This window comes from Apteryx mantelli, chromosome 2, assembly GCF_036417845.1.
Source record: "Apteryx mantelli isolate bAptMan1 chromosome 2, bAptMan1.hap1, whole genome shotgun sequence".
NCBI lineage: Eukaryota > Metazoa > Chordata > Aves > Apterygiformes > Apterygidae > Apteryx > Apteryx mantelli.
This window is the reverse complement of record NC_089979.1, coordinates 94,653,899-94,681,777: the sequence shown is the minus strand read 5'-3', so window position 1 is coordinate 94,681,777 and position 27,879 is coordinate 94,653,899. Positions and strand designations below refer to the sequence as shown.

Genomic DNA, 27,879 nt, shown 5'->3' with positions numbered 1-27,879 from the left:
GATACACAGTGATATATCATGCCCTGTTGCAGATGAAGATGCATTCTATCAGAGGTCTGGAAAAATAAACTTTACATCTGTTGTTACCTGAATTGTGTTACCCTTTTTCTGAGGAGTGGTAGATTTCGGTGAAATAGCCAGTGATCCACCTGTGGTTATAAATACTTTCAAAAAGGCTTTTGCAAGCATGAGGAGGAGCCGGAAGAATAGAAGAAAATGTTACTAGAATTCAAGGCAAGGTTCACAAAGAAAGCTCATGGCAGCAGAAGAGAAGAATGGAAAGAGAAGGGCCATTCATACAAGGTACTAGAATATTCTCATTTTATTGCATTTGTTTATTGTTTGGTTATATTCATTTTGTACAAGGGGCCAGTACATCTTATTTACTGGATATTTACTGAATTTTAAGAGTGGAAGTTAGTGTGGTGGCTTCTGTATCTGACACGAAAAATAGGGAAAAGATATCTACAGCATGAAGCCCTTCTCTCTGAAATGCTGTCTAGTAAGCTAAAGATATTTAATTCTTTCTCTTCCAATCCCAGCTCTGGCCTTTGTAGTCATTCCTGGGCCTCTGCTGTGGCTGTTTCATTAGAAGACATTTTTGTCCTTGAAGTGAGGTGTAGAAAATCTGTAATGCTCTTTGAGGATCTCCAAAATCTCAGACTGTGTGTGTGTGTGTGTGTGTGTGTTTGTTTAAAGAAGTTAACACATAAATAGTCAAGTCATAACTGTAGGCAGTATGAGTGGACCAAACCAAAAGTGAATAGTTTTAGTGTGTATGTATTGATAGTAAAAGGGCTCATCACTAATACTGCAAATAACTTTCAACTTTGCCCTTTAAAAAATAGGGTTGCAAACAGATATGCTTATACTATTTTTAATCCCACAAGTTCTTCAGGTAGGGGTTGCACCTCATATGTAACTTTAGTGATTACAGAAAGGGATTTTCAGAATCCATGCCGTTGTCCTGAGCTTACAACAGTGGATGGGTCAAAGATGTAAATTTTAACTTTCTTTTTTTTCTAATGTGTGCTAGGTCTTTCTACTGTATGTCAATTAAAGATTACAGTGAATTAGCAGGAATATTCTAGTAATTTCCTGCCTTATGTACTGACATGCTGATTTTTGCATCAAATTTCTTTCAGGTGGGGAAAAATGGGAAGTCTTCACAACTTGAATACCATGATACCGAGGTGTGTGATCTTTTCTGAACTGGAAGTGGAGCTGAAGAGAAATGCTACAGCATCTGTTGCTGCCAAAAAAGGACAAAACGAACCTGCAGAGAAGACTGGAGAAGACAGAGAAAATGGAAGACAAAGCATAGTGAATATATGTAGTATGACCTGTGCCTCAGATAGAAATGGAAAGTTCAGTTTGTGTGGGATACTGAGTGTTTTTCTGCTGCAAATGTGGTATACACAAAAAGAGGAGGACAGTACCCTGGTTTAGGCTCCAAAAGCCATAAACACTTCCTAAATTCAAATGACTTCTCCTATTTTAAGCAGCAGACAGCTGTTTCCCTATCTTCTGTTTCTTCTACGCTTCCTTGACTTTCCTGTGCTAACTTCTGTTGTCTTCTTTCTTTCAAGTTGCCTGTATATGTTACACAAGGTTTTTTTTGTTTGCTCCTGTTTTATAAGACTATCAGCACTTTAAGAACAATGACAGCTTAAGGGACTATGTACACAGTTAAATGGAGCTCTTACAGCTCCCATCAATAATACTGCATCCCAGTGTGAAGATAATATGCCTTGTGGTGTTTCAGGGCATTCATTATAATTATGTAGAAATCTTCAGGTGTTTGCCAGCTTCTCAAGTTTTGTCCGCTGTTCATTGTTTAATGGGGTGATTTTTTTTGTACTCCAGAAATAGATTGCTCTAATACCAGAGCACTGCTATAATGTTAGGTGGTATTTTCAGATAAATAATTTTTTAAAAAATACTACTTCAGAACTATTTTAGCCAGTTACTGATGCTTCAGAATCTCAGCTGAGTGTGTAATCTTGTCGTGGCATTTACATTTACAGGACAGTAACTTGTTCAGTGAAATTCTAGGTCTTGGTATCAACTTGCTTGTCCTGTGGCTTGTTAGGATTCGTTATGGTTTTAATTAGAAGATGGGTTTGTCTGCCTTGTTAGTAGATAACCGAGAGTTAAGGGACATAGAGCATTTGTCAGCTATTTGATTGATCCCCACAGACAGCAGATGAATCCATTCTTAAATGTCTCAGTATTATGAATTCATTGTCATCAGTCAACTTTTCTGTATCTTAAAATAAGCCAAGTTGAGTTTACTTCATACATCCTTTACTGCTGTTAATCAGTGCTGAATTTAAAAAAATTAAGACATCTGCTAGGTGCAGTAGATACTGAAAGTAATAAATTTTTTTTACCCTTATGACTGTGTACTGTTTCTGCTTGTCCTTTTTGTTTTGTGCTGGAGATCTAAAATTCTCTTTCCTACCTTGCCTTTGTTGAAAAAAGAGCATGTATTGCTTGCCCCAACTTTTTATTTATTTATTTTATTCCTTTGTATACATGTCCTTTCCCTGCTTCCTTTAGGGTTGGTGTTTATTAACATTTGGGTTCATTTTAGATTAGTAGTTTCTTTAAAGTATCAGTTTCAACTAGATAGAAAATTTTCTTCTGATTTTAAAGATAAATTGCAGCAGCATGAGAAATGTAGCTTTATAGAATAGTATAACTAATAGGATAATTTGGAAATGACAGGATGACCAGGAAAAACTGCTTGACCTCTTTAATCCAGTATGAAATAAAACTTTTGTAAACAGCTTCTCTGTCTGTGTGTAGAAAAAAAGCAAACAGTTTTTTCAGAACTCATGTTTGGGATATATGTAAGGAGAAGTCACTTTCTAGAGATCATAACTAGAACAGAAAGGAGTTTTACAGGAGATTTGGCATATCAATTTCGTATATACTAGGAATTTAGGTTTATGATGGTAATTCCTTGCTGTGAGTTAGGAAAAAAATCATGGAACACAATGTCTGAAATCATAAATTGAAGTAATATGCTTATTTTAGGGCAATATTTCTCTCAAAAACTGAACATGCTTTATTGCTATTTTGTTGTCTGGGAACCCTTTTGCTTATTTTGCTTAAAAAGTAGCAAGAGTTCTTCAGCAGTTACTTTATTTAAGGAACCATCTTCTTAAAACATACCTGTGGAGTCTGGCTTTGCTCTCAGTTTATGCACATGCTGTTACTGAATTCCTCAACAATTGCCTGAGTTTATCCAGGGATAGACATTTTTTCATTTGTATGGATAATTCCTTTTGAGACAGAAGTGAAAAGAATTCTGAGAAAAAAGTTCTTGGATTTTCTTGTTTTCTGGAAGATGTATATTCTTTTAACTTAGTTTTAAGTATAACTCTCAATTTTTCAGTAATTTTTAACTTTACAGTCAGACCATTTAAATAGATTTCCAACAACTTCCTCTCCAGAGTATTGAAATTAAACCATCAAAATAGGAACACTTTTTGCAGAATGTTTTTTATATTATGTTTATAGCTGGAGATCGTTATTGACTGTCTCTAATAAACCTCGTGTTTGACAGTACTTTGTAGTCATTTTCATTATTTTTCTTCATGGAGCTTGAATCTTATGTAAAACTTTATTGTGTTGTGCTGAGCACAGTGAAGTCTTGTCTATTGCTTGAAGGCAATATGATAATGCAAATCATAATATTTCTCCATATATATAGACCTTACATTTAGCAATGGGGAGAGAAGTATTGAAATCTAATAAGATGTTACAGTAGCACACAAACTTGCAGGGAGACTTGGGAGCAGGTTTATTTTAGTTGTTCTTACCTCCTGTTTTTCCTTATTAACATATACATCAAGAAAGCAAGCAAATTTTAATGTATTAAAAAAGGTACTTCTTTTTGGTATTATCTGTTTTTAATGGTGTGCCCTTTATCTCTCTCTCTTTTTTTTTTTTTTTCCTCCTTCTCCCCACTTTTGTCATTTAGGTCTCTGACAAATGTAATGGACAGCGCAGAAAAAGGCCTGTCCTCTGCTGAAAATTTAAAAAGTTTTATTGAGATAATAATTCCATTACTGATTGAGTGCTGGATTGAAGCATCTGCACAATCAGCTCCCATCCTTGGAAATCTTTTGGAATCAGAATCTCAGCAGCTTATGCAGCAAGTGCTTAGTATAATACATTTGTTGTGGAAACTCACAAAGCGACATGATGAAACATACAAAATGGTAAGGGAGAAGTGATCCTTGGCATAATTATGGGGCTTCTTTTTTTTTTCTTTTTGATCAGAAATTGGTGATTTGTTGATGGGTGTGATGGAAATATTGGAAGTATTTTAGTAGCAGGAAAAAGCCTAGGTTTTGAGTAAAATACGAGTGTGTGTTTTATAAAATTTTTTAACCTAGAAAAGCATGTATTGAACTGAGCTGCAAGTTCACCAATAGCCTCCGGGCCTTCATGGCATACTGCAGCATGAAAGCTTTTGAGACTGAAAGGTTTTGGAGAAGAGGAGCATTCTGTGAGAATGTCTGCCTCCTAGATACCCTATAAAATATCAATTTTGAGAAAGCGTGGTGTGAAGGTGTTTCTTCCTTGTTTTTTTGAGTTGGAAAGTTTTACATGTGAAGGAAAAAACCTCAAACCCTAGATCCAAGATCTTGGAAAGGTAAGGAACAAATGTAGTATGAGATCCTGTAACTGCTTTGTAGAATCTGTGTTGTTGTGTTGTGGTTAGTATTTGAAGCCATTGAATCAAAACCTCAATAAGAATTTTGAAAAGCATTCTTGAAATTTCTTGACAAATTACTTTTTTCTTTCTTTTCTTTTTGGCAACTTTTCCTGGTCTTCCAAAGGCTTGCAAATTGGAAAAAGAATATTGTCGTCTTTGCAGTTTGAGTGTTGATGATATTTGGAAAAATATCTTGACAGCTCTTCTTTCCTATCTGTGTACAGGACTATAGATTCCTTTGCTGAATATTCCCCTTTGCTTGAATCATGAACAGATGAATGTATCTAAGTTGGATTGGTATAATTGATAGCTTTCACAAGATCTATTTATAGAATAATAATCCATGCAAAATGTTTGTATAATCGATATGTTATACCAGAGTTATCAAGCATGTGCAATCTGAGGGGTGGATTTAGCATATCTGAACAAAGCACTTAAACTGTATTCCTTTTCCTGTTCACTGTTTCTTCAGAGCTTCTTGGAAGCAAGCAGAAAGCAGGCTGTTAGCCTGGTAAACACTGTGGCAGCCTGCTGTCTGCTAGCCTTTCCTTCGGGTTTCTGCAGGGCTGCTGCTCTTAGCCATACAGTACCTGTCTTTTGGTCCCATGAAAGGAGTGCTCCTGAGTCAAGATGTGAGCTTTTTTTCTGACAGGGCTTGGCTGTATTTTGGTTGTGGGGTGAACAGGATTCATGGTATATGGCCCTTGAGTACCTATGTAAGAGATGGTGTGGCCTTTGTTGATTGAAAAGTTGCACACTGTGTGTGTGTATACATATAGGTATATGGGTGTATGTATATGTGTGTATATATACACACATATATAACACCCTGTACTGTGTTCCATATAAAATTTTTCACCATACTGAGGGCTTGAAAATCAAATTGATCTTGAACTGGAGTAACACTATTGTACATCCTATTATTGTAAGCCATTTTTGACAAAGGACTTTGTCAAGTCATCTGTAATGACTTGAAAACCTGTTTCAGGTGTACATATGACTGAAAATTAGAAACTGTCAATTCAAGTTAGTTTTAATCTAATATCGTAATAAAGATACCAATTAAAAAAAAATTCAGGATGAATTTGCAGAAGTTGTCATTTTGTTAAGTATGCTAACTTTTATATTTATAATACTATATGCTACTTAGAGAATCTGGTATCAAATCAAAATGTTAAGCTACTTTTTATTTTTTTGCAATCAGCTTTTTTGTAATCAACAATTACAGCTTTCCTTTACAATGATATTATTCTTACAGTAGGTATGGGGATGTCATGGTGATGGGCAATCATTAAAAAGCCATTTTAGGTACAGATGGTTGCATTATGACCTTCTGTCATGAGATTTTTCCATATGACCTTAAAACTTTTTTTTGAGGATGTTGCATTCCATAATTTCATCTTGTCTGTTCCTTAGTCGTCTTTATAGATTATATGCATTCAAATGACTCAGTCTGAAAGTGGAAGCTTTGCTTATTAAATAGTACTTGCTCAGTATGGCATTTTGAGAAACAATTTCTTAAGGTCAAAGAGGTTAATAGAGATGCTTTGGAAAAAGACTCTGAACGTGTTTAGTGGGCACATAATATTTGAAATAGTTTAATGGCTGTTATCTTTTTTTTAATGCGTGAGAATATCAAAAAAGATTATCAGGTTGGTTATGAAGAATAATGTGGGCTTTTTTTGCTGATGAGTGCTGCTGAACAGTTTGCTAAAGAGTGATTGTGAGTGTAAAATTCAAAAAAAAAAAAAAAATCAACCAAAAGAAGCCATCGTTCTGTAAGGATGGCCTTTCTGCTGGAAAATATTTTGTCAGTGGGCTTTGAGCTACAAGGATGTAAATGGCAGAAAAGATGAAGGCAGTGTCAGGTTACTTATTCATGGAAAATTTAGGACAGTCAATTCAAATAAAGTTTACTCTACTTTCTCTAAGCACTCTGATAAATTAATGTGAAAGCACTTTCAGTTCACATCTGTAATTCATTTGCCTTAATACATATATCCACATTGATACGTCCTAAGAAAGTGTACTGGTCCAGTTTGGATTAAATGTTATCCTTCAGTCCCAATTTATATCGTAATTGTACTTTGTCTTGTGGACCTTTCAGTTTGTGCACAAGACAACACCATTGCATCTGAAAGAAAATACATATGGAAACTTGCAAAAAGAAGCTGAAATTTCTGTTTTTCATTAATTCCAATAGTGGATTTTGGAAGATGATTACACTGATGTATTTTATTTAATTTGCTACCATGTTTTCTGTGTATCATTTGCTCTCCTTAATAGGAACTATGGCTTCGAATGAATTACCTTGTTGATTTCAAGCACCACTTCATGCGTCATTTTCCTTATTCTTTACAAGAAACAGTCAAGCACAAAAAGAAAGATTCATGCAAAGGGTAAGACTAAAACCATTGTCATGTTACAGCTTTTAATCTCACAAAATAAGTGAGATAGTATGCATGAGTCAGGTGCCTTCTCCAGTATTAGGTCTTTAATGTTAAAGGGAACTTTTTTTTTTAAATTGTGTGTTCTTTAAAAGTCTAGAGAAGTTTTTACATGATGGCAGTGTTACTGAATTGAGGAGTTTCGATTCTACTTTTAAAAATATCATATAGGAAATCCTCTGAATGTCCTCCAGTAGAAATCAAAATGCTGTCCAAGAGAAATGAAAGTATTTTATTGAACACTTCATCTGGAATATTGTGTTTTAGCTTATGTTTTGCCTATTGCTTATTGGTGATTTGTGGTAGTATGACTGTTCTCATGTTTCTGGATACTTTCTTTAGCTTACTGCTAAATTGCATCAAAACATAATTAAAGCCTGTTTCTTCTCCTTCATCTGCTCTTCTATAGTTGTGTTAGAGGGCTGGATGAATACAGCTAGGAGGGGAGATGTTGTGCCTGTTCTTCATGGCCAGGCAGTACTGGAACAGGAGAAGCAAAACTCTTGCATTCTTCTTCACTATTGAGCTGGCAGGGTGGGAGCATGCATTTTGTTCTGATACAGGCTGGTAGCAGATTGTCTCCCCTCTCAGCTCCCAGGCAGGCGCTGGGTTGGAATTCCAGATGTGAGACAGTATTCACACAAGGTCTGTTCTGGAGTCCTTGTCTACCATTGCAGTCCATGTAAACACTAGCATATATACAGTATGAATCAGTGAGCATCTACCTAGCTTTCAAATACCTGGCAGCTGCCTCATTACAAATGGAGCTTGTAATAGTGGAACCCCTTTCTTTACTAAGGGGCCTCAGTGGTGCACATATGTGGTTGAAATCCTGTTTGATGATTTGAGTTGCATTTTTTCCTCCTGGAAGGGCACATAGGTCAGAGGTATAACATAGCTCTTAGCTGAAATGAAAGCACTTAACTAAGTCATATCTATTAAGTTCATAAAATAAAAAATGTCCTGCTTTTTCAGGTTTTTACCTGAGCTCCTTTCCTTGAAACTGAAAATCTCAGAATTAATAGTTAGGCAATTCAACCATCTTTCTTGTCTTATAGATACCACCCTGACTATAATTGTATTGATCCTTCTCCATTCTGCTCCTACACACTGCCCATTCTTGCATTTTAAAATAAATATATTGATAGACAGATACTGAAGAAATGTGCAAGATTATTTTTTATCTTGATTATTACTTCTGGACTTCTGAAAACTTAGCTTCGTGCCATGAATATAAGAATAGTTGCTTTTGTTTTCCCTTCTTACCAATACATAATACCATACATAAATGGATTTCTTTGTTCATGGTGTTTCCTGTTGTCATGAAACATTATTTTTCATGGAAGAAGAGATAAAGGAGAGACTGAAATGAAGCAGTCGTTTCTGTAAAGTATGTAGTTGAAGCCATTTCCTGGAGTTCCTTTTCCTGGTTCAATCACCTGGAAGTGCTGCTAGGCCAGCGTAGGAATGTCCAACAGGAGTAACCAGCCAGAGAGATGCAATTTAGAACTTCTGTTGTTGCTCCCACTATAAACATGAGAACTTCCCACATCTTGAGGAATAACCTGGAAGCTTGCCATGTGCAGAGATTCTTGGTCACTAACTAAACATCTTGTTGGTAGAACAAGAAATTGTCATGGTGATTTATGAAGAATAGCCTACTACTATCATAAATAGTTCAGTTAAAAATGTAAATTGAATAGCAAAAGTATTGCCGCAAATATGAGTACTAGTGCTGGAAATCTTTCACCAGGTTATACATCATTAAATAATTTTGGCCAAAGAAAGAGGGGAAATACAGGTTCAAAATATTGAATCAGTTTCAGAATGCAATGCTTTGTTTTGGAAACAGCAAAAAATGTTCTGTTTACTGAATGAAATTCTAATTTCTTAATCGGAAATGGTATACATAACTTTAAAAAAAAGGTTTTAAGAGCTAAATGACAGCAAACCAGAGGACATGTTATTATTTCCAAAATGATTTTAGTATTTTATGTGCAAAACCCTGAAAATGAGTCTCTATTTTAATCCCTTAATAACTCTTTGTTAAGCTTTAATCACAACATTTGGCAATGTATAAAAGTTTACTGATGATTTTGCAGAGATCTGATTTCCTGACTTTTCATTAATGAAACCATATTCTTTTCCCTTCATTGTGCCAAAAACCTTATAAAATAAACTTAAAAAAATAAGCAGCAAGGTATTAGAAGTATAAAGTGTGTCTTTTAAAATTTTTTCTTTATTTTCCTTAGCAACAAGTGTTGTATGACATCCTCAAACAATGTAGACCATCTTTTACTAAACTTAACCTTGTGTGACATAATGGTTTCACTGGCAAGTGCTTCAACACTGCAGATGGATTCTGGTTGGCTAGATATGATAAGGAAATATGTGACCGATACTCTTCAGGATGGCAGCAGGTTGAATAGCAAGCAGGTGAACAGATTGCTTGGTGTTACTTGGAGACTAATGCAAATACAGCAAAACACAGGTAAGATGTGAATTTTTTTCTAAAAAAAACAGATACACACACTGACTTGAGTTATTCTGGCGTTTTCAGGTCACTTTATTTTACCTCTACAGACAAAACACATTATGAAGTAACTGAGAATGTAAATTGAATTTCATGGTTATATCCTTGCAGTTGACATTGAAAATTGCTTGATTTTTTTTGAGTGCTGTTATATTCATACTGTTGATATGCAAAGTAGCAGTATATTTCTGAACCTGTTTTTACTTTTTAAGAAGCTGTTATGTATGAGAAGGCAAAGAGTTTTCTGGGGGAAAAAAAAAAATCATGTAACTCTGTCCTACTAATTGTATTTTAACGTTCCACTCCTTATTTAAAATCATTAATGCAGCTTGTAATGCATCAGTAATGTCTGACCATTCTCTGGTGACATGAAATGCCAAGATAGTGCTGATGAAAGCTGCTAGAGAATATTTTTCGGAGATGTTTGATTTGAGTTCTTTTCCAAGGGAAAACATTTCCAGTTATGACCTGTAGGACTGGTACAGGTTAGTTGGTTTTGTTTTTGTGTGGCTTTTCAAGTACTGCTTGATTGTATTGCAGATAAAACCTTGCTTGATGTGTCTTTTCAGTTAAATGATGTAGGTCATCTTAAAGAAAGGTGTTTTCCATGAAGTCTAAAGGTGGCAGAGGTCTGTGTTTTGCCAGTCTGGTAGAAGTGAATTCCACAGCTGAGTAGCCAAGTACAGTCTATAAAGAATGCTCTGCCTTTGGCAGCAGATTTCATTGTATTGCAAGATGGAAAGATGTCAAATGATCCCTCAAATATATTTTGGCAGTTAGTATGATATCTCCTTCCAAGTTCCTTTTAATTAGGAATCCATCTGTTCCTGTCTCCCGGACAACAAAGATAATAACTAATCATTCCTACCTATATTCCAAATTTAGCTTTCTGTTGAAGGCAAATAATGGATAAATCTCTGACTCTGGACTGTCTCATCAACCGAGCTAAAGACGGCTATCTATTCAGGAAAGTACTTTCCCAGCAATTGTTAGACTGTTAAGTCAGACACCTCACACTTTTCCTGATAATGAAAAATTGATTTTGTTTAGTCTACCAGGCTTTTGCTAGATAAAGGAGAATATCTAGTATTTTCTAAGCAAAGTGGCCATTTTAGTGCAATAACTTTCCTCAGGAATGCAGAAAATAAACCAAATGAGCTAAAAAAGCTTCAGTGAACTTTCAAAAGGTGGATGTGTGGATCTGTCTGCTGATCCTGCAAAGATTTAGGGATTTCACTGCAAATAGGAAACCATTTTGTTTACCTCGGGAATCTGCATCTGTGTGTGAACAATCTGTCTCATCCCTTCAACATAATCCTCTGGTGCAAGCTTCATTTCCTAGATGTAGAGGAAATATAAAGGAAGCTTTTTTCCTTCTGTCAAGTTTGGTGCTCTAGAAATTCTGAACTGTGTTGTATAAGATAATATTGCAAAAATTGTTACTTACCCAAGATACAACTCTGTGTTAAAACGTATTTTAAATTGAGATTAAGGGCCTGAAAGGGAAAGTATTTTTTTTCTTCTCTTCAGAAGAGAATGTAAAAGAAAAGATCAGCCACTGAAAAATTTTTTTTTAATAGAACGGAAATCAAATTAGAGAATTAAAACCATAGTCAGCCTCCTGAGCATAGTGTCATTTAAGTATGGTCATCTTTTTTCCAGTCCTTTTTTCAATATTGTCTATTTTGCGGAGTTTTTTATGCTGAGGTGAAATGCACATATCCACCATTTACTCTGACTGTCTAGAAGAGCTTTGAATTGTAACCTCCAAAGAGTCCTCTCCATCATTTAAGATCAAACTCTGGATCTGCTCTCTGTAATTAGCAAGTCTGCTTCTTTCTTGCTTCTCCTGGGTATGACTGTAGCAGTAGCTTACCTGCTAGTAGTAATTTTGGTAACTTTTCTTTGAGCAACAAAGAGAGCACACTCAGTCACTTCAGAAGAGGAGGAAAGTTGCCATGTGCTGATTAAAGTTTAAACAGGCTAAAAAGACTTTAGAACAGTGGTTACGTTTTGGAAGGCCACACAATGTGGACCTTGTAAATACTGCTTTTTAATAATACCTTTTAAAATTGCTTCTATTTTTAAACTTATGTTCATACAAAACAATTCAAATAGTAGGGTCTACTTTACTTGATAATACTTTATCTGATGAGTATGTGAAATTAAAATGAATAAGCTAATGTTCTTGATGCAATAAAAATGACTTAATAATTTATCTTAATTAAAATCCATTTCTAATATTTGCTGTATTTTCCAGTTGGCAAATTTGTTAGATTTCAGCTTCTAAATACCTCTGTGATTTATGCTTGAGTATGACCATGCTGGTGCAGGTGCTTTTATATAAATATATAAATATTGTCTTATAGTGAGAATCCGTAGATGGTAACTTAAATATTTTCCCTGATGATGGGACCAGCCCCTGAAATGGATCTGTAATCACTTGTAGTATAGAGTGTTGTCATTACAGATCTCCCTTACAAAAAAGGTCACATCTGTGTAGCTCTGTTCAGTGTGGAACTTGTTGTAATTGTGTCTGGTTTTGAATATATAATTTACTAAGGCTGCTCTGTACATTGGAATGGAAAGACAGAGGTTTTCTAGTCTTGGGTTATGAAGACAATGGAAAGAATTGATTGCTGCTATATTATCTTTTGACAGCAATGAATTTCTCGAGCAAGCAGTATTGAGACTACTTGAGTGGGGGCCAATGCCCTTCATATCTCTCTTACCAACTTTTAAGATCCTTTCCCCATTCTTTCCAGACTTGTCTTCTCAGAATTCAGATATGAATATGATATTCACACTTTCATAATTTTTACTTCCAATGTTATAGTCTGTCTTTTGAGTAAAATAAGATGTTTAGTCTGTTTGTTTCTCCTTTTACTATAACTTAGGAACTTGCTGGGAAATTCTAGCCAGCCTTAAGAGAGGGATAGAACTGTCAAATATGTTCCATAGTTAAGTCTGGTGATAACACGGAATTGGCTAGATCTTCAGAGAAGAAAAGGCTGCAGTGCGAGTTTAGCAGTTCTTTTTGCATTGGCTTGCCAGTGACCTTTCAGTGTACGGTACTGTTTGGTTAATCCGCAGACATGATTTGGAGCAACCTGGTAGTTCAGAGATGTGGAAAGCGATTAAGGCTGGTGTAGGTGGAGAAGCAGGGTTAATATAGAGAGAACCGAAGGCATTGTGACAGTGAGGTTTGGGGGAGTATAGGTGAAGTCTAAAGAAAGAGATTGATGTGAGGTTATGGGGGTGAATATAATTATTGCTTTAGAGAGAAAGTAAGTAGAACACATCTACTTACTATCCACTTATGGAAAATAAGAGTTCATTAGTTTTCAGCTACCTTGCAAACCTGTGCACTACCTTGTGTTTAGAAAGCTTAGACATTGTCTCTTTATTAATTTGTGTGGTTCTTTCATAAACTACACAAGAATGTGTTGTTTTGAGGATTTAGAACTTTATCAAATAGTTGTGTTAAAATGTTTCTGTACTTCCTTGTGAAGATAAATATAAATAATTGCAAATACAGATTGTAATCCCCTCTTTGTGTGTGTGTGTGCATGCATATGTATATAATCAGAAGACTTCTTAAATTTCAGATTTTTTTTGTGTATTTTCTTTCTAGTGGCAACAGAACCCTTGATAAAAGCAGTATATACACTATACCAGCAAAGGAATCTTCTCTTTCCTGTTCGTACATTGCTTTTGAAATTTTTTAGCAGAGTTTACCAAAAAGATGATTTGAGGACTCAAAGAATCAGGTAAAAACCTGTATGTTTTATTTTTTCATCTCAACCTTACATATTTATTTCCCAAATTTAGAATACTGAATTTCTGCATAGATGTTCTAAAACTTTGTTGTGGAAACTGGTGTATCAGTCGTGTCACTGAAATTTGAAGGTTCTGAAATTTAGGTTTTCTGTGAGGTATTTGAGATTTTGAGATATGCTTAGGTGTCTTTTTTCTTACATAAGCACTAGCTAGCTAAATTTTAATGACTTAGGTTTAAATTGAAGTATATTGCTGCAAGCTTATTGTTATAACTGTGTGATTGTCCTTCCCAGATGTCTCAGCATTGTGCAGCTATAGCTGTGGAGCATGTCATACCTCCAACCTGAAATCATGGACTTGTGAGTTAGTGTCTTTGGTAGTTCTGTTAGTACACAGCTAGCCTTTCATGTTTATTTTCTTTAAGAAAAGTATTTTGCTTCTATTTGCTTCTATTGTTTTGGATATGTGGCTCTAAAGAGACTAAGTTTAAGGAGATATGTTCTTGATCTTCTGGATTCCCAGTTTCATGCATCTATTAGATACCTGACTTGCTTTAGGTAAGAGAGGTTCATTCTCTATTATTGCTGTGCTATCTATAGTTTTTCATCATAAGATCTGGCAAAACTGTTTCCAAGTCTTAAATTTTCCAGAAGATGCTTTTCAGCCAAGTCATCTGGTTCCAACTATGTAAAATCCTTAAATACAGACCAGTCTTCATCACCTTACCTCCCTTCAGAATTGAAAAAGTGTCCTCAGATATGGAAACAGAACATATTAGTGCTGGAAAGAAAACTGAGTTGAATGCTGTCAAATCAGCTCAAAAGAGGAGGATTGGGTAAATTTTATTGCAGAGGCTTGAGAGAACTGGCATGTGAAAATGCAGGTAGTAAGAACTTTGACTGTTACCAGTGAAGGCAGGTAATATAATCTGGATTTAGATTTAAAAATGGCCTATCTATTAGAGAATGGGAATATGTACAGTGAGATAAAATGGAAGTCTGACTATTTTTGTCTTTGAGGAGACAACAGATATAAATACAAGGTAAATGTAGGCTGTGTTGAATTACTTGGCATGGTGCTACCTGAGAAATTACTACTTCAAATGGCAATTGCATAAAAATGGTGCTAAAGAAAGCAGCATCCATCCTGAGGATTTTAAAACTCTCCTCCCAGTCTGCCAGATGCAGCCTGCTGCTGAGCATATGTTCCAGAGGTGCATGCACACACACATGGATGTGTACATGGGATGTATGGACATTGGCCGCACAGATCAACACAGACAGAAAACAGTGCTTTTACCAGTCCTTACATAAACACAAACAACATAAAAGGCCTCACTCTGTTCCTCTTCTCTGACTCATTAGGTTTGAAATTTGCTAGTGCAACATATACATTCCCTTCATTCACAAACGCTCACATCTGCAGGTCCCTCAAACACTAGAGCAGAACATAAGCCTATCCAGAATCCATGCCTGGACCCCTTTTATCCAGGCTCCAGCTCTGACCATGAATCTTTCTAGATTCTGATCTTCTATTTGCCTACTAGTCTAGCTTGAAGTCTGTTCTGTAGGAGCACCTTAATAGAAACTTTCTGGTGACACACAGTTGAGAAGCATTATCTGGACGGAGTAAGGTAGAAATAAAACAGGAGAATTTGATCGTCTGAAGGTATAATAGAAAAGGGAAGAGGTGTTGCTGTACAAAACAAATTTTTGCACTTAGCAACTAACAGTTTTTTTTTTTTTTTACTGTAAACTTTAGCCAGTCTGTTGCAAACAGTTGTCCTTCTCTGATTACTCTTTTTCCATCTGTATGCTGCCTGTGTGATAAGGCTGTGAAAAAAGGGAGTTTAATTTTTAAAGGTAACAAGCTGTAGCAGTAGCTATATGGAAGTATTACTATCTTTGAGCAAGGCTATTTGATAGCTCATTCAGATGACCTTATTTGTAGTTACTTATGCCCAAGAAAACCCAAACTGTAAGAGCTGCAGGAAGAGCCTGAGCATAGGATTCCTCCCACTTGTGTTTAAATTGGCTGAGGCGCATCAGAGGTATGGTTTGGGTAAAGCCAGTGGAGAAGGATAGGTATTCCAGAAAGACGAATAAGATCTTAAAAGGAATGTTTTTACAACTGTTTAGAGTATAAGTGAACAAATTGACTACCTCTACCTTTAGCTGGAAACTAGAAAGTTTCTCATAATCAGACAGCATAGGGCTTTGGGATAGCTTTCCGGAAGAACAGAGGAGAAAGATTTGGAGCAGAATTGATATGGATGTAGCACTAAAGTCTTAACTAACATATGCATGTTACTAAGATGTGGATCTTAGACCTTCAGGATTATTAGACTTTAGGCGGCTTCTTACTCACTTAAACCAAGAATGTGAGCCTTGCATATGTGATTATCTGTCTGCTTCAGTGTATTTTAGAACCTTCAACTTTTCTTTCATTTCAAAAAAAAAAAAAAAAATAAGGCTCTTTACATTTAGAAAGTGGAGTTTTATATCAGCTGGATGTGTTGAAATTTGTGGGCCAAATGTGTGTGCAGGGTATACCTGAAGGTGCTGAAAAAGTTGGCTGATGCGAAGGTAAGGCTATCACTTGTCACCGATGAGACGACATGGCTATTGGGGGAGGTTCTGTATGACTGGAAAAAGACTAGTGTAAACCCATCTTAAAGAAAAGAGGATATGGGGGACTTCAGGCTGATCAGCCTTGTCTCAGTCCCTGGAGAGATTGTGCAGCCCTTCCTCTTGGAATCCATTTCCAAACTCGTTTCCGAGTGCCTTCTTGTCTTTTGTGTGTTAGCATGAATATAAAAGCAAATCATGCTTTACCTGCGTGATTGCCTTCTGTGATGAATGACTGGCAGGGTGGACAAGAGGAGAGTGTCATACATAATATGCTTTGTTAGTTAAGGTTTTCTGATGGGGTGTTCCATAGAATTCTCACTCTGAAGCTGAGGAATTCGGGGCTAGCTAGACAGACTGAAAAATGTGTTGAAAGTTGACTAGGATCAAATAGTAGTAATCAATGACTTGGCATATGTTTGGCATCTGGTGATGAGTGTGTGAAGGGCTGATGCTGAGGCTAGTGTTGTGCACTATCTTTGTCAGTGGCCTGAGTCATGAAAAAATGTGCACTCAGCAAATTTGTAGGTAGTGCTAAGATAGAGGGAGTGGATGATGCACTATGGCTAGAGCTTCAGTTCAGAGACACCTATTGAAGCTTGAGGTTGGCTAAGAGAAGCTGCATGAAGTTTCAATAAATATATTCTGAAGTTCTGCATCTGGGGCAGAATAAGCCTGTGCATCTGTTCTTGCTAAGCAACAGCAATGCTAAAAAAGGAGCTGGGGGTTGCAACAGCTGCCAACCTGTCAGTGCATTTGCATCATGGATAAGGTAAACCACCCTGGGCTACATTAGGAAGAGCATGGCTAGCAGGTTGAGCAAAAATTCATACTTGCCTTTGCTCAGTACTGGTGAGGCCATCCATGTAGTGCTGTGTCTGGTTTTGGCAGGAACAAATTATTAGTTCTGTGGAGCTGTACACATCACCTTGTGGCACAACTGGTAAATTATGAAGAAAAGAGGTTGAAGTGCAGTTCTGCTTTAAAAAGTCACTATAGAAAGGTCATTTCTTGACCTTTCTTGTTTGTTCATTCTAATTTTCATGTCGAATTTCCTTTTCTAATTGCTAATCCTGTAAATTGAACTCAGTTATTCTCCCAGTTGTCCCTTACACGTCTTTTCTGCTGTTTCCTACATTGTTCACTAAACTGCACACTACCATCAAGGCTTTGTTGATGTTCAGGGCAAATAAATGGCTGTATTAGCTCAGTATGGCTTGTAGCTATTAAAAGTAATCATTTGTTTTGGTCTCAAGTTTTTGGTGTAATTTTTAACATACAGAGGTACCATATCTATTGTGTATGTGGGTTTTTTCTTTTTTAATAGCAGCTATAGGAGAGCCATGTTTGAAGTAATTTGCCTTACCTTAATTCTTGTGTTAATTATGAAATGGCACTTTAAAATTATGCTTTTAAACTTGGAAAAAGTTAGTAAAAGACCTACCTGAAAACCTTCATGAAAGTAATCCAATACTTACTCCTTTATCAAGAGAAATACAATAAAAGCAAAAAAGGGAAAACGATACTCTGTAATCACCCTGATTGATTTCTTCAGGGGAAAAAAATGTGAAGATTCATTTTGGATAACTTTTCTCATTTTTAATATCATTTTTAGTATTCTTACACATTTTAAAACCAAAATTCATTCCTGGTTAAGAAGTGAAACCATGTTTGAGAAAATGAAAAGGATTTTTGCATCTTGGGGAGAAGGGGAAGAAAAGAGAAACTTGATTTTTATAGACATAGACTATTGGCTATAGCGATTTAACAGGGAAAAACTAAACTAACCTACTGCTTTAAATAAGAGTAGATAACATGATTTTATAGTTTTTCGTTCTGCTTTAAGATATATCTGAATTGAAAAACAAGATGTCAGCAAAGGTAGAATTGAATTTGAAAACATCGAATACAAAGAGTTGTAGTTTGAGGAATTGAGTAGTATTCAGAGTGTAGTAAAATCATTACTTATTAGTTTTGCACATAACTTATTTAATATGATTGAATGGAAAAGCTGCTTTGCCAGCATACAGTCAGTTCACACAAATACTTTCTGAAAGAGTTGAAATTATGTAGTGCAAAAACTATGGCTCAAACAAGTGTGTATATATATATATTTTTAATAACCTTTAGCGGTGTACCAGTGTGTTCAGACTTTTTGGTGAAATATTCTAAGTAATTCATAAATCACAGTATTGCAGTTTATTGTAATTCAATTATACTTAACATAAATTATACTTAGAGTCAAGACTAGAAAGGATATGTTTTCTTCTCAACTAATTTTCCCTCTTTCTTTAGAAGACGAAGTAAAGTTTTATCTCGTTGGTTGGCTGGCTTACCGCAGCAACTTGCTCTGCTTGGCTTGAGAAACCCTGAGCTTTCAAATCAGCTGATTGATATCATTCATTCTGCTGCTTCTCGTTCAAACAAGGAATTATTACAAAGTTTACAAGCCACTGCTGCTCGTATATATGGTAAGATTTCTGCACTACAGCACAATGAATTTTGTCCATCACTGGACCAGAAGGTTGCAATATGTGGAAAATACTGATGTTTCCTAGGTAAACGTAAAAGTATTTAAAAAAAAAAAATCAAAATCACTCAGATTAACTTGTGGTGATTTCGTCCATAATGTTAAAAAGAACTGCGTATGTCAGTTTCTCTTCTGAAAAACTAGTGAAATGATTAATATTTTCAGTTAAAGATAGCAGGTCTTTAACCTGATAGATTAGAAGCTTCAGTTTTTGTAAAGTCTGGATCTGGTAACATTGCTTAATTTTATTTTTATTTTGTTTTCCCGATGTTCTTAATTAGTGTCATATCTTCAGCAAGCGATGTAGGCTCTAACTAAAGTATAGTTAGAAAAGGGGAGGGGAGGAGTTGCTGAACAATTGTTGCAATGTTTTGCATGAGATACGCTATGGAATTGTTAAAAAGTGCAAAAGTTTTTGTTTATGAAATTTCAGTTTTGGCATTTGAATTCCTCTTGCTAGTATTTTCCAATTATATTTTTTCTTCCATTAATTTGATGCATGCTTTTCTCTTTTTCTTCTGCTGCTTTGACTGAAGTTGAAGGTTTGACTAAAGGTGCAGGTTTAAGTTCTTCTGGATCTGGGACACTCTTTACTTGTCATTAATTAATACTGTGAGAACCTAGTCTTTCAAAGTGTGGACTTCTGCTTGCTGTTTTGGCAAATACAAACAAACAATAATATGCCCATGTGCTGTTAAACACATATTCTGCTTCTTTCTGGAAGTGATGAGTGGAGTGGATTCTCCTGTTTGTGAAAGAAAATGTATTGGGGTCTATCACGGTGACTATACCGTTGTAAAGATATTTTTATTACTGCTCTGTTGATAATAATTTGCCTGTTTGCGTCTATGGATTTGTCTACTGAAAATATACTTTTCTCCAGAATTATACTGTTGTGCAATCTGGCAATTTTATTGTTAGTATTGTAACATTTATTCTACTTTCTTGAGCATTGTTTCTAAAACCAAATGGTTTAAATTTATTTGCAGTTTAAAGATAAGCTTCTGCTCCTCATTCTTCAAGATATGAATTTGGAAATGTGAGACAAGGTGTTTTGTACAGGTTTAGAAATCACAAGACAGAATGATCCCCTATTTATTACCTTTAAATTCAAAACTATATGAAAATAACTTTGTCTCTTGACTCAGTTCTTTTTAATGCTTTGTGGAAGTGATTTTGGAATTAGCCATCTTCTGATTTCCTGTAAGATAATATGTCTGTTGTTGGGAGGAAAATAATCTAATCATAAGTTGTAATGCAAGTTTTGTCTATGACGAATCTATCTCTCTAGACCATCATTATTTCTACAGGTCTCTAAGAAGAGGAACTCTTGCTGGAGGCTTCCTTACCTGAATATAAAGAAGGCAGCAGTTTAAAAAAAGAATTTTTGCAGGGCTTTCTCTGATATTTGCACAATGAAGGACATTTCTGGACATTATCTGGACAGTTTTGTAAATTAAAGTTCTTAAAATACTATGTAGGTGAAAAGTGCTTGACTCTATTCTCTTTCTATCATTATTTTACTGCAATTTTGACTCCTCTTAATTTCCCACTAGCCTTCCTTACTACTTTTGCTACCCTTGCTTTCTCTGCTGTTCTGTGTCTTTTTTTTACTCTGTGGGGTAGGTGCTACTCATAGTCCATATATACCATGTTTCTGACTTGAAAAGGAAACTGGCTTTTCTAGAGCAGTAAATTTTCAACACATTGGTAATATTAGAAGGAAATATTTTTTTGTTGCTTAGGTTTTAATTCAGTTTTTGTATTTCTGCAGATCCACTAGATGGCACCCTGGTTCTTCTTCCAGCTGAGGCTCAGCACCGGTTAGTACAGCTGGTGTACTTCTTGCCATGCCTGCCTGCGAGCTTGCTTGCTTGCCTAAGTCGCTGCTGTATTATGGGAAGGATGTCTTCAGAACTAGCTGCTACTCTTATTGGGATACTGCACATGAGGTAAAATGTTAAACTTATGCTTTAATTCAAATGTGTTTAGAGCAATTTGTTTATGGAATTATTAAGGAAACTTTGTGCTTGTTTAAAAAAAAAGCAAAAACAGCATGTAAGAATAGGCTTCATGAGGAAAGTAAATGCTTCTGTCTAATTCCACTCCTAGCTTTTCACTTTGACCATATCCTTACACTGGTGTATTTTCTCCACTGCTTGATGACAAAATTGTATTTGTTACCTTTAAGGCTGTTCCAGTTTTGAGCACCCCTGTACCCAGAATGCCGTGACTGGTTGTCTTTGTTCTGCCACTGGCGGCAGGTTTTCCTCACAAATATTTTTACGTGACACTTCTTGTAGTGAAAAACAACTAACCAGTATGTATTCCTGTATTCTGTCCTGCATAAAGACTTTAAGCACAGTAGTTATAGCAAGAGCTATGTTTAAATAGCCTAATCCTAGTTGGTAGGCAAGTGTCTAGTTAGCAACAAAAAAATAAGTAATTTCTATTTTCCTCCTGACTTGAAAGAATTTAAGTTTTGACTGTGAAGTCAGGGATCGAAATTATTGTTTCACTGAAGTGAGTGGAAGGCTTTCTATGATTTCACCATGGTTTTTTGCTTTGCTCTTCCTTAAAAAATGCACTTTTTTCTATTGCTCAATATTGTTGGAATTGGATAAATAAGAATCAGGAATTACACTTCTGTGACTTATGCTTAGAGAAATGTGTTTTTTTTTTTTTCTTAGTACTTTCTGTAACTTAAGCTTTTAAAGTAAAAAAAAAAAAAAAAAAAAAAAGTGACACAACATAATGTACTGTCAAATACAGACCAGTTTGTATTAGCTGTGTAATGTTTCAATGCTGGTGAATAAACTGACTAACTTATGAACTGATTGTGATAAAATTTATCATATGCTATACATAATACATTACAATTATAAAAATAAAATTCTTTGTAGTTTTGGGAAGGTGGAACTCAAATTCTATAGCAAAGTTTTGCCACATACTGGAAATTCAGGGACAGACCGTAGCCAAATCAGAGGCAGTCATTGTAAGAGCTTAAGTCAGTAATAAGCATTCTGTGATGCTTATTTTTTTACTAGATATTATCTGATTTATTTATTTTTCTGGGGGGGGGGGAGATTTTACACTAATTAACTGCATTCTAAAGATTACCAAAAAGCTGCAGGGCTGGGGGCACTTGATCCTTTTGACAGAAGACATGAGACACAGCTGGGGAGTATTCTTACCCAAAAGTAGTTTACATGTTGACAATGGAAAAGGAGGGATAATTTTTTTCAGTGGTGCAGAATGACTTTTGATTTTAATTTATGGCATTTGCAAGGTGATTTAAACAAAGCTGGATTCAAAGATGTATTCTGGGTTATTTATCTGAGAAGTCAATCTGAATTAACTACATGAAAAAAATAGTGCTGATATAGTTACATTAGTGCAGCTTCTTGTAATGATGAGCCCTAACAGTCTTTCTCTGGGGAGGCTAGAGTTTTTGATGAAACTCTATGTGGCCATGTCCACTGTAGAAAAAGGGGTATTACTCTGTACTGAACATTGTTTTTCTTTGGTAAGGCAATTCCCGCTGCATTAAGAAGAATCAGTATTAAAAATCAGAACTCTAGCAGTTTTCTTCAGAACTGTATCTAAAAATAATGCAAGTCCTACTAAAGGTTGTAATAAGTCTTTTATAGACCAGAAAGCGAGTACAACAGCATTGAAAATATTGACTCATATTGCCAACTTTAAAATCTTATAGTACAAGTTTTGAAGGGCTTTTTGATAACATTTTTGTTGTTTATGATCATCGGTGTTATTATAAGAACTTCATCCTAGGATGCTTAAAGAACTGGCTGAGGTGATCTCAGAATTGTATTGTTTGGTTTTATTTTATTGTTTTATTGGTTTGGTTTGGTTTTTAATGTTCCCAGACTGAGCTGCCAAACCAGCTTTCAAAAGCATTCGAAGACAGCAGGGAGATAAGTAACAGTTAATGTAGATTTGTCAAGAACAGAACAATCTGATTATCTTTTTCCTTGGGAAGAGAAGTTGTGCCGTTAAGGAAATAGCAGGATGTTTCCTAGCTCTGAACTCTAGCTTGGCTTTACAAACATTATCACCTGTCATTGTGTGCAGGATTTGTGAGGTAATTCTCCAGCTCCGCTCATCATCAGTAAAGTCTGGCTGGATTATGTCCAGCTTTGTGGATTGCTTTTAGAAAATGATGTGGATGAACTGGACTGAGTCTAAAGGAGAGCAGACAAAGAGCATTAGTCTGTAAATTATGGCCATAGGGAATGACTGACAAATTAGTATAGTTAGGCTAAATATAATAGGGAGGGAGGGGAATGCATCTTTGTGTGCATTAAAGACTATTGAAAAGAGATGGGAAAAAGCAGTTTTTTGTATATGCCATGGAAAGGACTAGAAATGGGGATCTTAAATATCAGAAACACAGATTTGGTTTGAGTGCTAGCAAAATTTTTTTTTAACAGCAAAGAGATGTTCTGGAATAAACTTTGTAGGAAGTGGGTATGGAATCTATTCAAAGGAGTTACTTAAAATCACATTGGGTGAAATTATATTGTGGATGACAGAGGTAAAGCCATGAAGGAAGTAGATGGACTAAGTAACTTCTGTTAGTCATTTCCAGCTCCTGTGATTCTTTGAATTAAATATAAAAGTTTTTGAAATGAAAAAATGATAGTCCACCAAAATGTACATGATTTCACGGTTCTGGGTCACAATCTGGTTTATGGGACATTTTCTGTAGTTGTAGATGATGTTAGTTTTGCTTATATAAATTTATATAAATTAGTATGTTCAGAGAACAGTGCATTCAGAGACATTACTTATGAGTAAAAAATGATACGGTCACTAGATGGCAATGTTTTTCTTATATTTGTATGCTGTTTTGTGAGGAGGATTTTATAAATTTATTTTCTCCCAAGCCACCTGCTTCTCTGTCATGCTTCAAATAGATTGCATTCAGTAGCATCTGAAACTCATTGTTGTATTTGGTAGTTGTTTTTAATTTCTCTAAAACCTTTATTTCCATTCTTGACTGGCAGACCATGTACCTTCTTAGGTGCATCTGAGGATACACATACATACCCATGTATATTTGCCAGGGAGAAGCTTCATTAAGGTGAAATTAATGAGAGTACATATGAGTGATAATACTGCTTCTATTCCAGGAACAATCGTTATAAACTCAAGAAACTCAATAGATATCTTAATATTTTTTAGTTTAAACTGTAGAAGTAGATAGTGTATCCAGATGACTTAAACCACAGCCTTGTGGTGATGTCAGACTGTAAGTGTTAATTATAATTATTGTGTGTCAATGTTTATAATCTTTGGCTACTTAGAAATGAATTTTGAAGGCATCTTTTAATTTCCATTTTTTTATTTTTGCAATGGTGAAATAAAAAACCAGGTGGTCTGCAGGAGCCAAGCAAGTGAGCCAAGGTGAACTCCTTTATTTGCTTCATTTGCACTCCTTCCTATCAATATGCTGCTGATGCCCAGTATATATTTACATATATACTGGCGAGGCTCCTGGGCATGGGAATGTGATCATGTATACTGTTAAATTATTAGAACAGCTCATGTCATGCTTTTGGCCTACACCTGCTAAGGTTCTACCAGTTAGTACGGGCCAAGGACTGTTACAAAAAGAAAGCTTAAGTGCAGCCACCCTCCCTTGGAGGCTGGCAGTTTAGCCATATGAAGATGGCCAGATGATGCTAATTGATCTCTGTGCCAAAGAACAGACCCTGTTACTGTTCAGTTCACTGGGATTGATCCAGCTAATGAGTTTCAGATAAGCAAGAGGGATAGAAGGTGTGGTCTTGGCTTGATTTCCCTGCAGTTCTCCAGCTCCTCCCTTATGTCTACTCTATGGGACCTGAGATATAAGCAACTTTAATAAATCCGGTCAGGTAGGGTTTTGACAGATGGAACTGTGCCGGGGTTTTGGGATAGAAATCCTTCTCCCTGCTCCTGTTCATGTATAAACCAGTAAGGAAAAGCAATGGAACGCAAGCACAGTCTGTTAACTGCAGATTGAGAGAAATGAGAGGTCATAGCTTCATGAAAGGAGATAGTTCTGAGTTGACTTCCGATAAAAGACAAGCCTAAATTTATGGAGACAAATGGAAGGGTGTTTGAAGTATTTTAGAAAGTGTTTCAACCGAATCTACAAGGTCAAGTTCTTCTTAGATTGACATATTGAGACAAACCAGTTGTCTTTATGCACTGTGCCACATTTCTAAAAGAGTTAATGTGAAGATTGATTTTGATTTATAAATTATTGGAATAGCTTATAAATGCTCAGTTAGTCATTTCTGTATTAAAGATGAATGGCTAAAATTTGTTGATCAGGGAATATGTAGTGTTTCACATAGGCGGACCTATGGTTTGTGGCTTCAGTCTTAACTTCATCTTGACAGTGGAACTCTGGCTGATGTCTTGAGGATATGGATTAAGATAAGGAAAAATACTCTCCAGGAAATGAAGGAATGTATTAACTACAAGTAATATAATGGGGATCGAAGTCATAAACTTTATCAACTACTGTAGGTAGAACTGGAAAAAATTGTCAGTGTAATTCCTCTATGCCTACTTTCCACATTTGTGAAGTAGGCTATTTCAGAATGTTTTTTAAAGGACTAGTGAAGTGTATGTGTACTTTCTGAGTACTTTCTGGAGGACCATCTTCTAGGTAAATCTTTTTTTGGGTTATCATTGAAGTTCGAAACTTAGTAAATTTTGCCAGCTCATTTTTTGTATATAATAGCTTCTTATTTATCTAATGAAAGGTAGGCTAGCTGTTTACATGACAATTGCAGAGGAACACCATTTATCACCATTTGTTAGACTTAATGCTTCATTTCCTGGTTCTTGGGGACTTTGTGGTGATGGTGGTCTTTCAAACAATTTTCTCTAGCTTTTTTGTTTTGTTTAAGGTGGGATACTTGAACTGAGTGCTTCTGAGTGCTTACTATGATGTATGCCATTGTCTGAAGTATGGTTTAAGAAATGCAGGTTATGACATTGTGATCAATTGTATAAACTAAGATATTAGATTTCTAACCTTAAGGGAAAAGTTCCCTGCCTCTTTTTACCATGTCTTGAGGTACAATTTATGAAAAGCTATTCAGCTTAAATACAGACATACCTCGTTTTATTGTGCTTCGCAGATATTGCGTTTTTTATGAATTGAAGGTTTGTGGCAACCCTGCATTGAGTAAGTTTATTGGTGCCATTTTTCCAACAGCATGTGCTCACTTCATGTCTGTGTCACGTTTTCTACATTTTTTTTTGACATAATGCTATTGCACACTTAATAGACTACAGTATAGTGTAAACATAACTTTCATATGCACTACGAAACCAAAAAATTTGTGTGACTCACTTTATTGCAATATTCGCTTTATTGCGGTGGTCTGGAACCAAACCTGCAATATCTCCGAGGTATGCCTGTACAATTTATTAATACACATAATTTATGCATGATATTTATGATTTTTAAAATTGATCTATTGGAACAAAGTGTCTGGAAATTATTTCACTTTAACAGAAAATAGGATGAATAATATTTCATGCCCAGATAAAAACAATAGGAATTAATTTATGAGACAATTTATGAGACGCTTGTGGCACTTCTTTTGAAGTGGAGTGCTCATGAGATCTCCAGTGGGCTCAAACAGCCATTTCTTATTCTTGTTGGGCTCTCTCTTCTGGGGTCTCACAAAGAGTTGGTATTTCTGTTGCTGTAGAAAAAGTGAAGGATGAGGGCCATATAAATAAAAGCTTTCTGAGTGCTCTCTCCAAGTGAAACAAATTGCGTGGGAGTTTCTAGTCTTCGTAGGTTTGAAGTAACTTACATTTTGCTCATCATCCCTGTAAATGGATTCTTTTCTTAAGAGATGGTGCTTTTTAAAATTATTTTGTTGCTTTTCAAACAATAATCAAGGAGCTCAGTTGGCATCTCGCCAAGTAACCGGGCATGCTTGTTGGTTTCTGCTATTTTTAGGAATCTGCTGTTTAGAATGAGTGGAGATGGAGATTTTAACACCTGCTTGGTTTAGGAAGTAACCTTTTGTGTCTGCAAATACATAAAAACAAAACCAGATATGTTTTAGGGCCATAGTAGAAGTGGAAAGTCAACCCAATACACTTTGGAAAGTAAGTTGAAAAGCATATATGTATATATACACACACATATATATATTTTAGGTATATATCTAGGTAGGTATAGTAATTATGAATCGGTTGCTAAGAAAAGTTTAAGATTAGCAAAGTCTATGTTCACTGTGAAGCGCTTTTTTTCTGGAAAGTGTGCTAATAAGGCTTTAATAACTAGCAGTCCAGACTGCTTGGCTGTATTTTCACATGCCTCACTTTAGAAACAAAAATCAAGTTGGAAAGTATTAAAAAGATAATAAAAATGCTTAAGGTACTGTTCAATATAAATAGAAAAGGAAGGTGTACTTTTAAATTCCTGGCATTTCCCTGACTAGATGCCACTGTGAGGACTAAGAATAGAAGATCGATCTGTTTTCTTTGCTGCAAATCAGAAAGGATCCATAGTTCTTGAGAATCAGATCCTGAGATGTGTTACAGTGCATTCTTTCATCCAGATCTGTTTGACATTCCTTTTCCTTGCTCATTGTTATGTAAAGGGCTAAAATCTAAGAGAGAGAATGCTAAGCTTGTATTTAAGGACACAGCACTCTAAACTTGTTGCCAGGTTCTTGTTTGTAGTTTGATATCCCTAAACAAGGGAAAAGGAATTCCATTGCTGCACTTACAATTGCACTTTTCAATAAATGCCACATGCTTATTAGTGAATATTCTTTCTGAGTTGTACTCTTATTTACAATGTATAAGCAATTTTTTTCTTCTTCAGACAACCTTTGCAAACATAGAGCAAATGAGTAGCTGACCAGCTTACTTTTAATGATGCATAGTTCAAATTGTTGTTCTCTTAAAATACGAATCATGTTTTTCTCCAAATCCCTGTTAACTCCTTGCAGATGTTTGTTGTCTTCAAATGGAAACACTTGATCCTTCAAAAGAGTTAATAAAAGTTGAAACCAAAACCTGACACTAACAAACCTGACCATTGCCTACATTTGGTAACCTGTTAGAGGAAAAGGAAGGGAAATACTCTTCACTTGCTCTCTGAGTTTATGTTCAGAACCCATGCTACCTGGAGATATGTTGGTGTGAATGATGAGGAAATGGGTTGGGGCAGTATTCAAAGA

General features: G+C 35.7%; 1 protein-coding gene across 3 annotated transcripts in view; it reads left to right on the top strand.

Annotated features, from left to right (window-relative positions):
* Positions 1-27,879, top strand: part of TEX10 (testis expressed 10) — a 63,896-nt gene that overhangs the window by 6,367 nt on the left and 29,650 nt on the right. For 2 of the 3 annotated variants that reach the window (XM_067291092.1, XM_013957725.2), the window contains 6 exons: positions 3,992-4,232; positions 7,019-7,131; positions 9,432-9,670; positions 13,347-13,482; positions 18,415-18,590; positions 20,424-20,601. In XM_067291092.1, coding sequence (XP_067147193.1) covers positions 3,992-4,232; positions 7,019-7,131; positions 9,432-9,670; positions 13,347-13,482; positions 18,415-18,590; positions 20,424-20,601 — 1,083 coding nt within the window. The remainder of the gene's footprint in view (positions 1-3,991; positions 4,233-7,018; positions 7,132-9,431; positions 9,671-13,346; positions 13,483-18,414; positions 18,591-20,423; positions 20,602-27,879) is intronic. The other variant, XM_067291093.1, reaches the window with a different exon arrangement.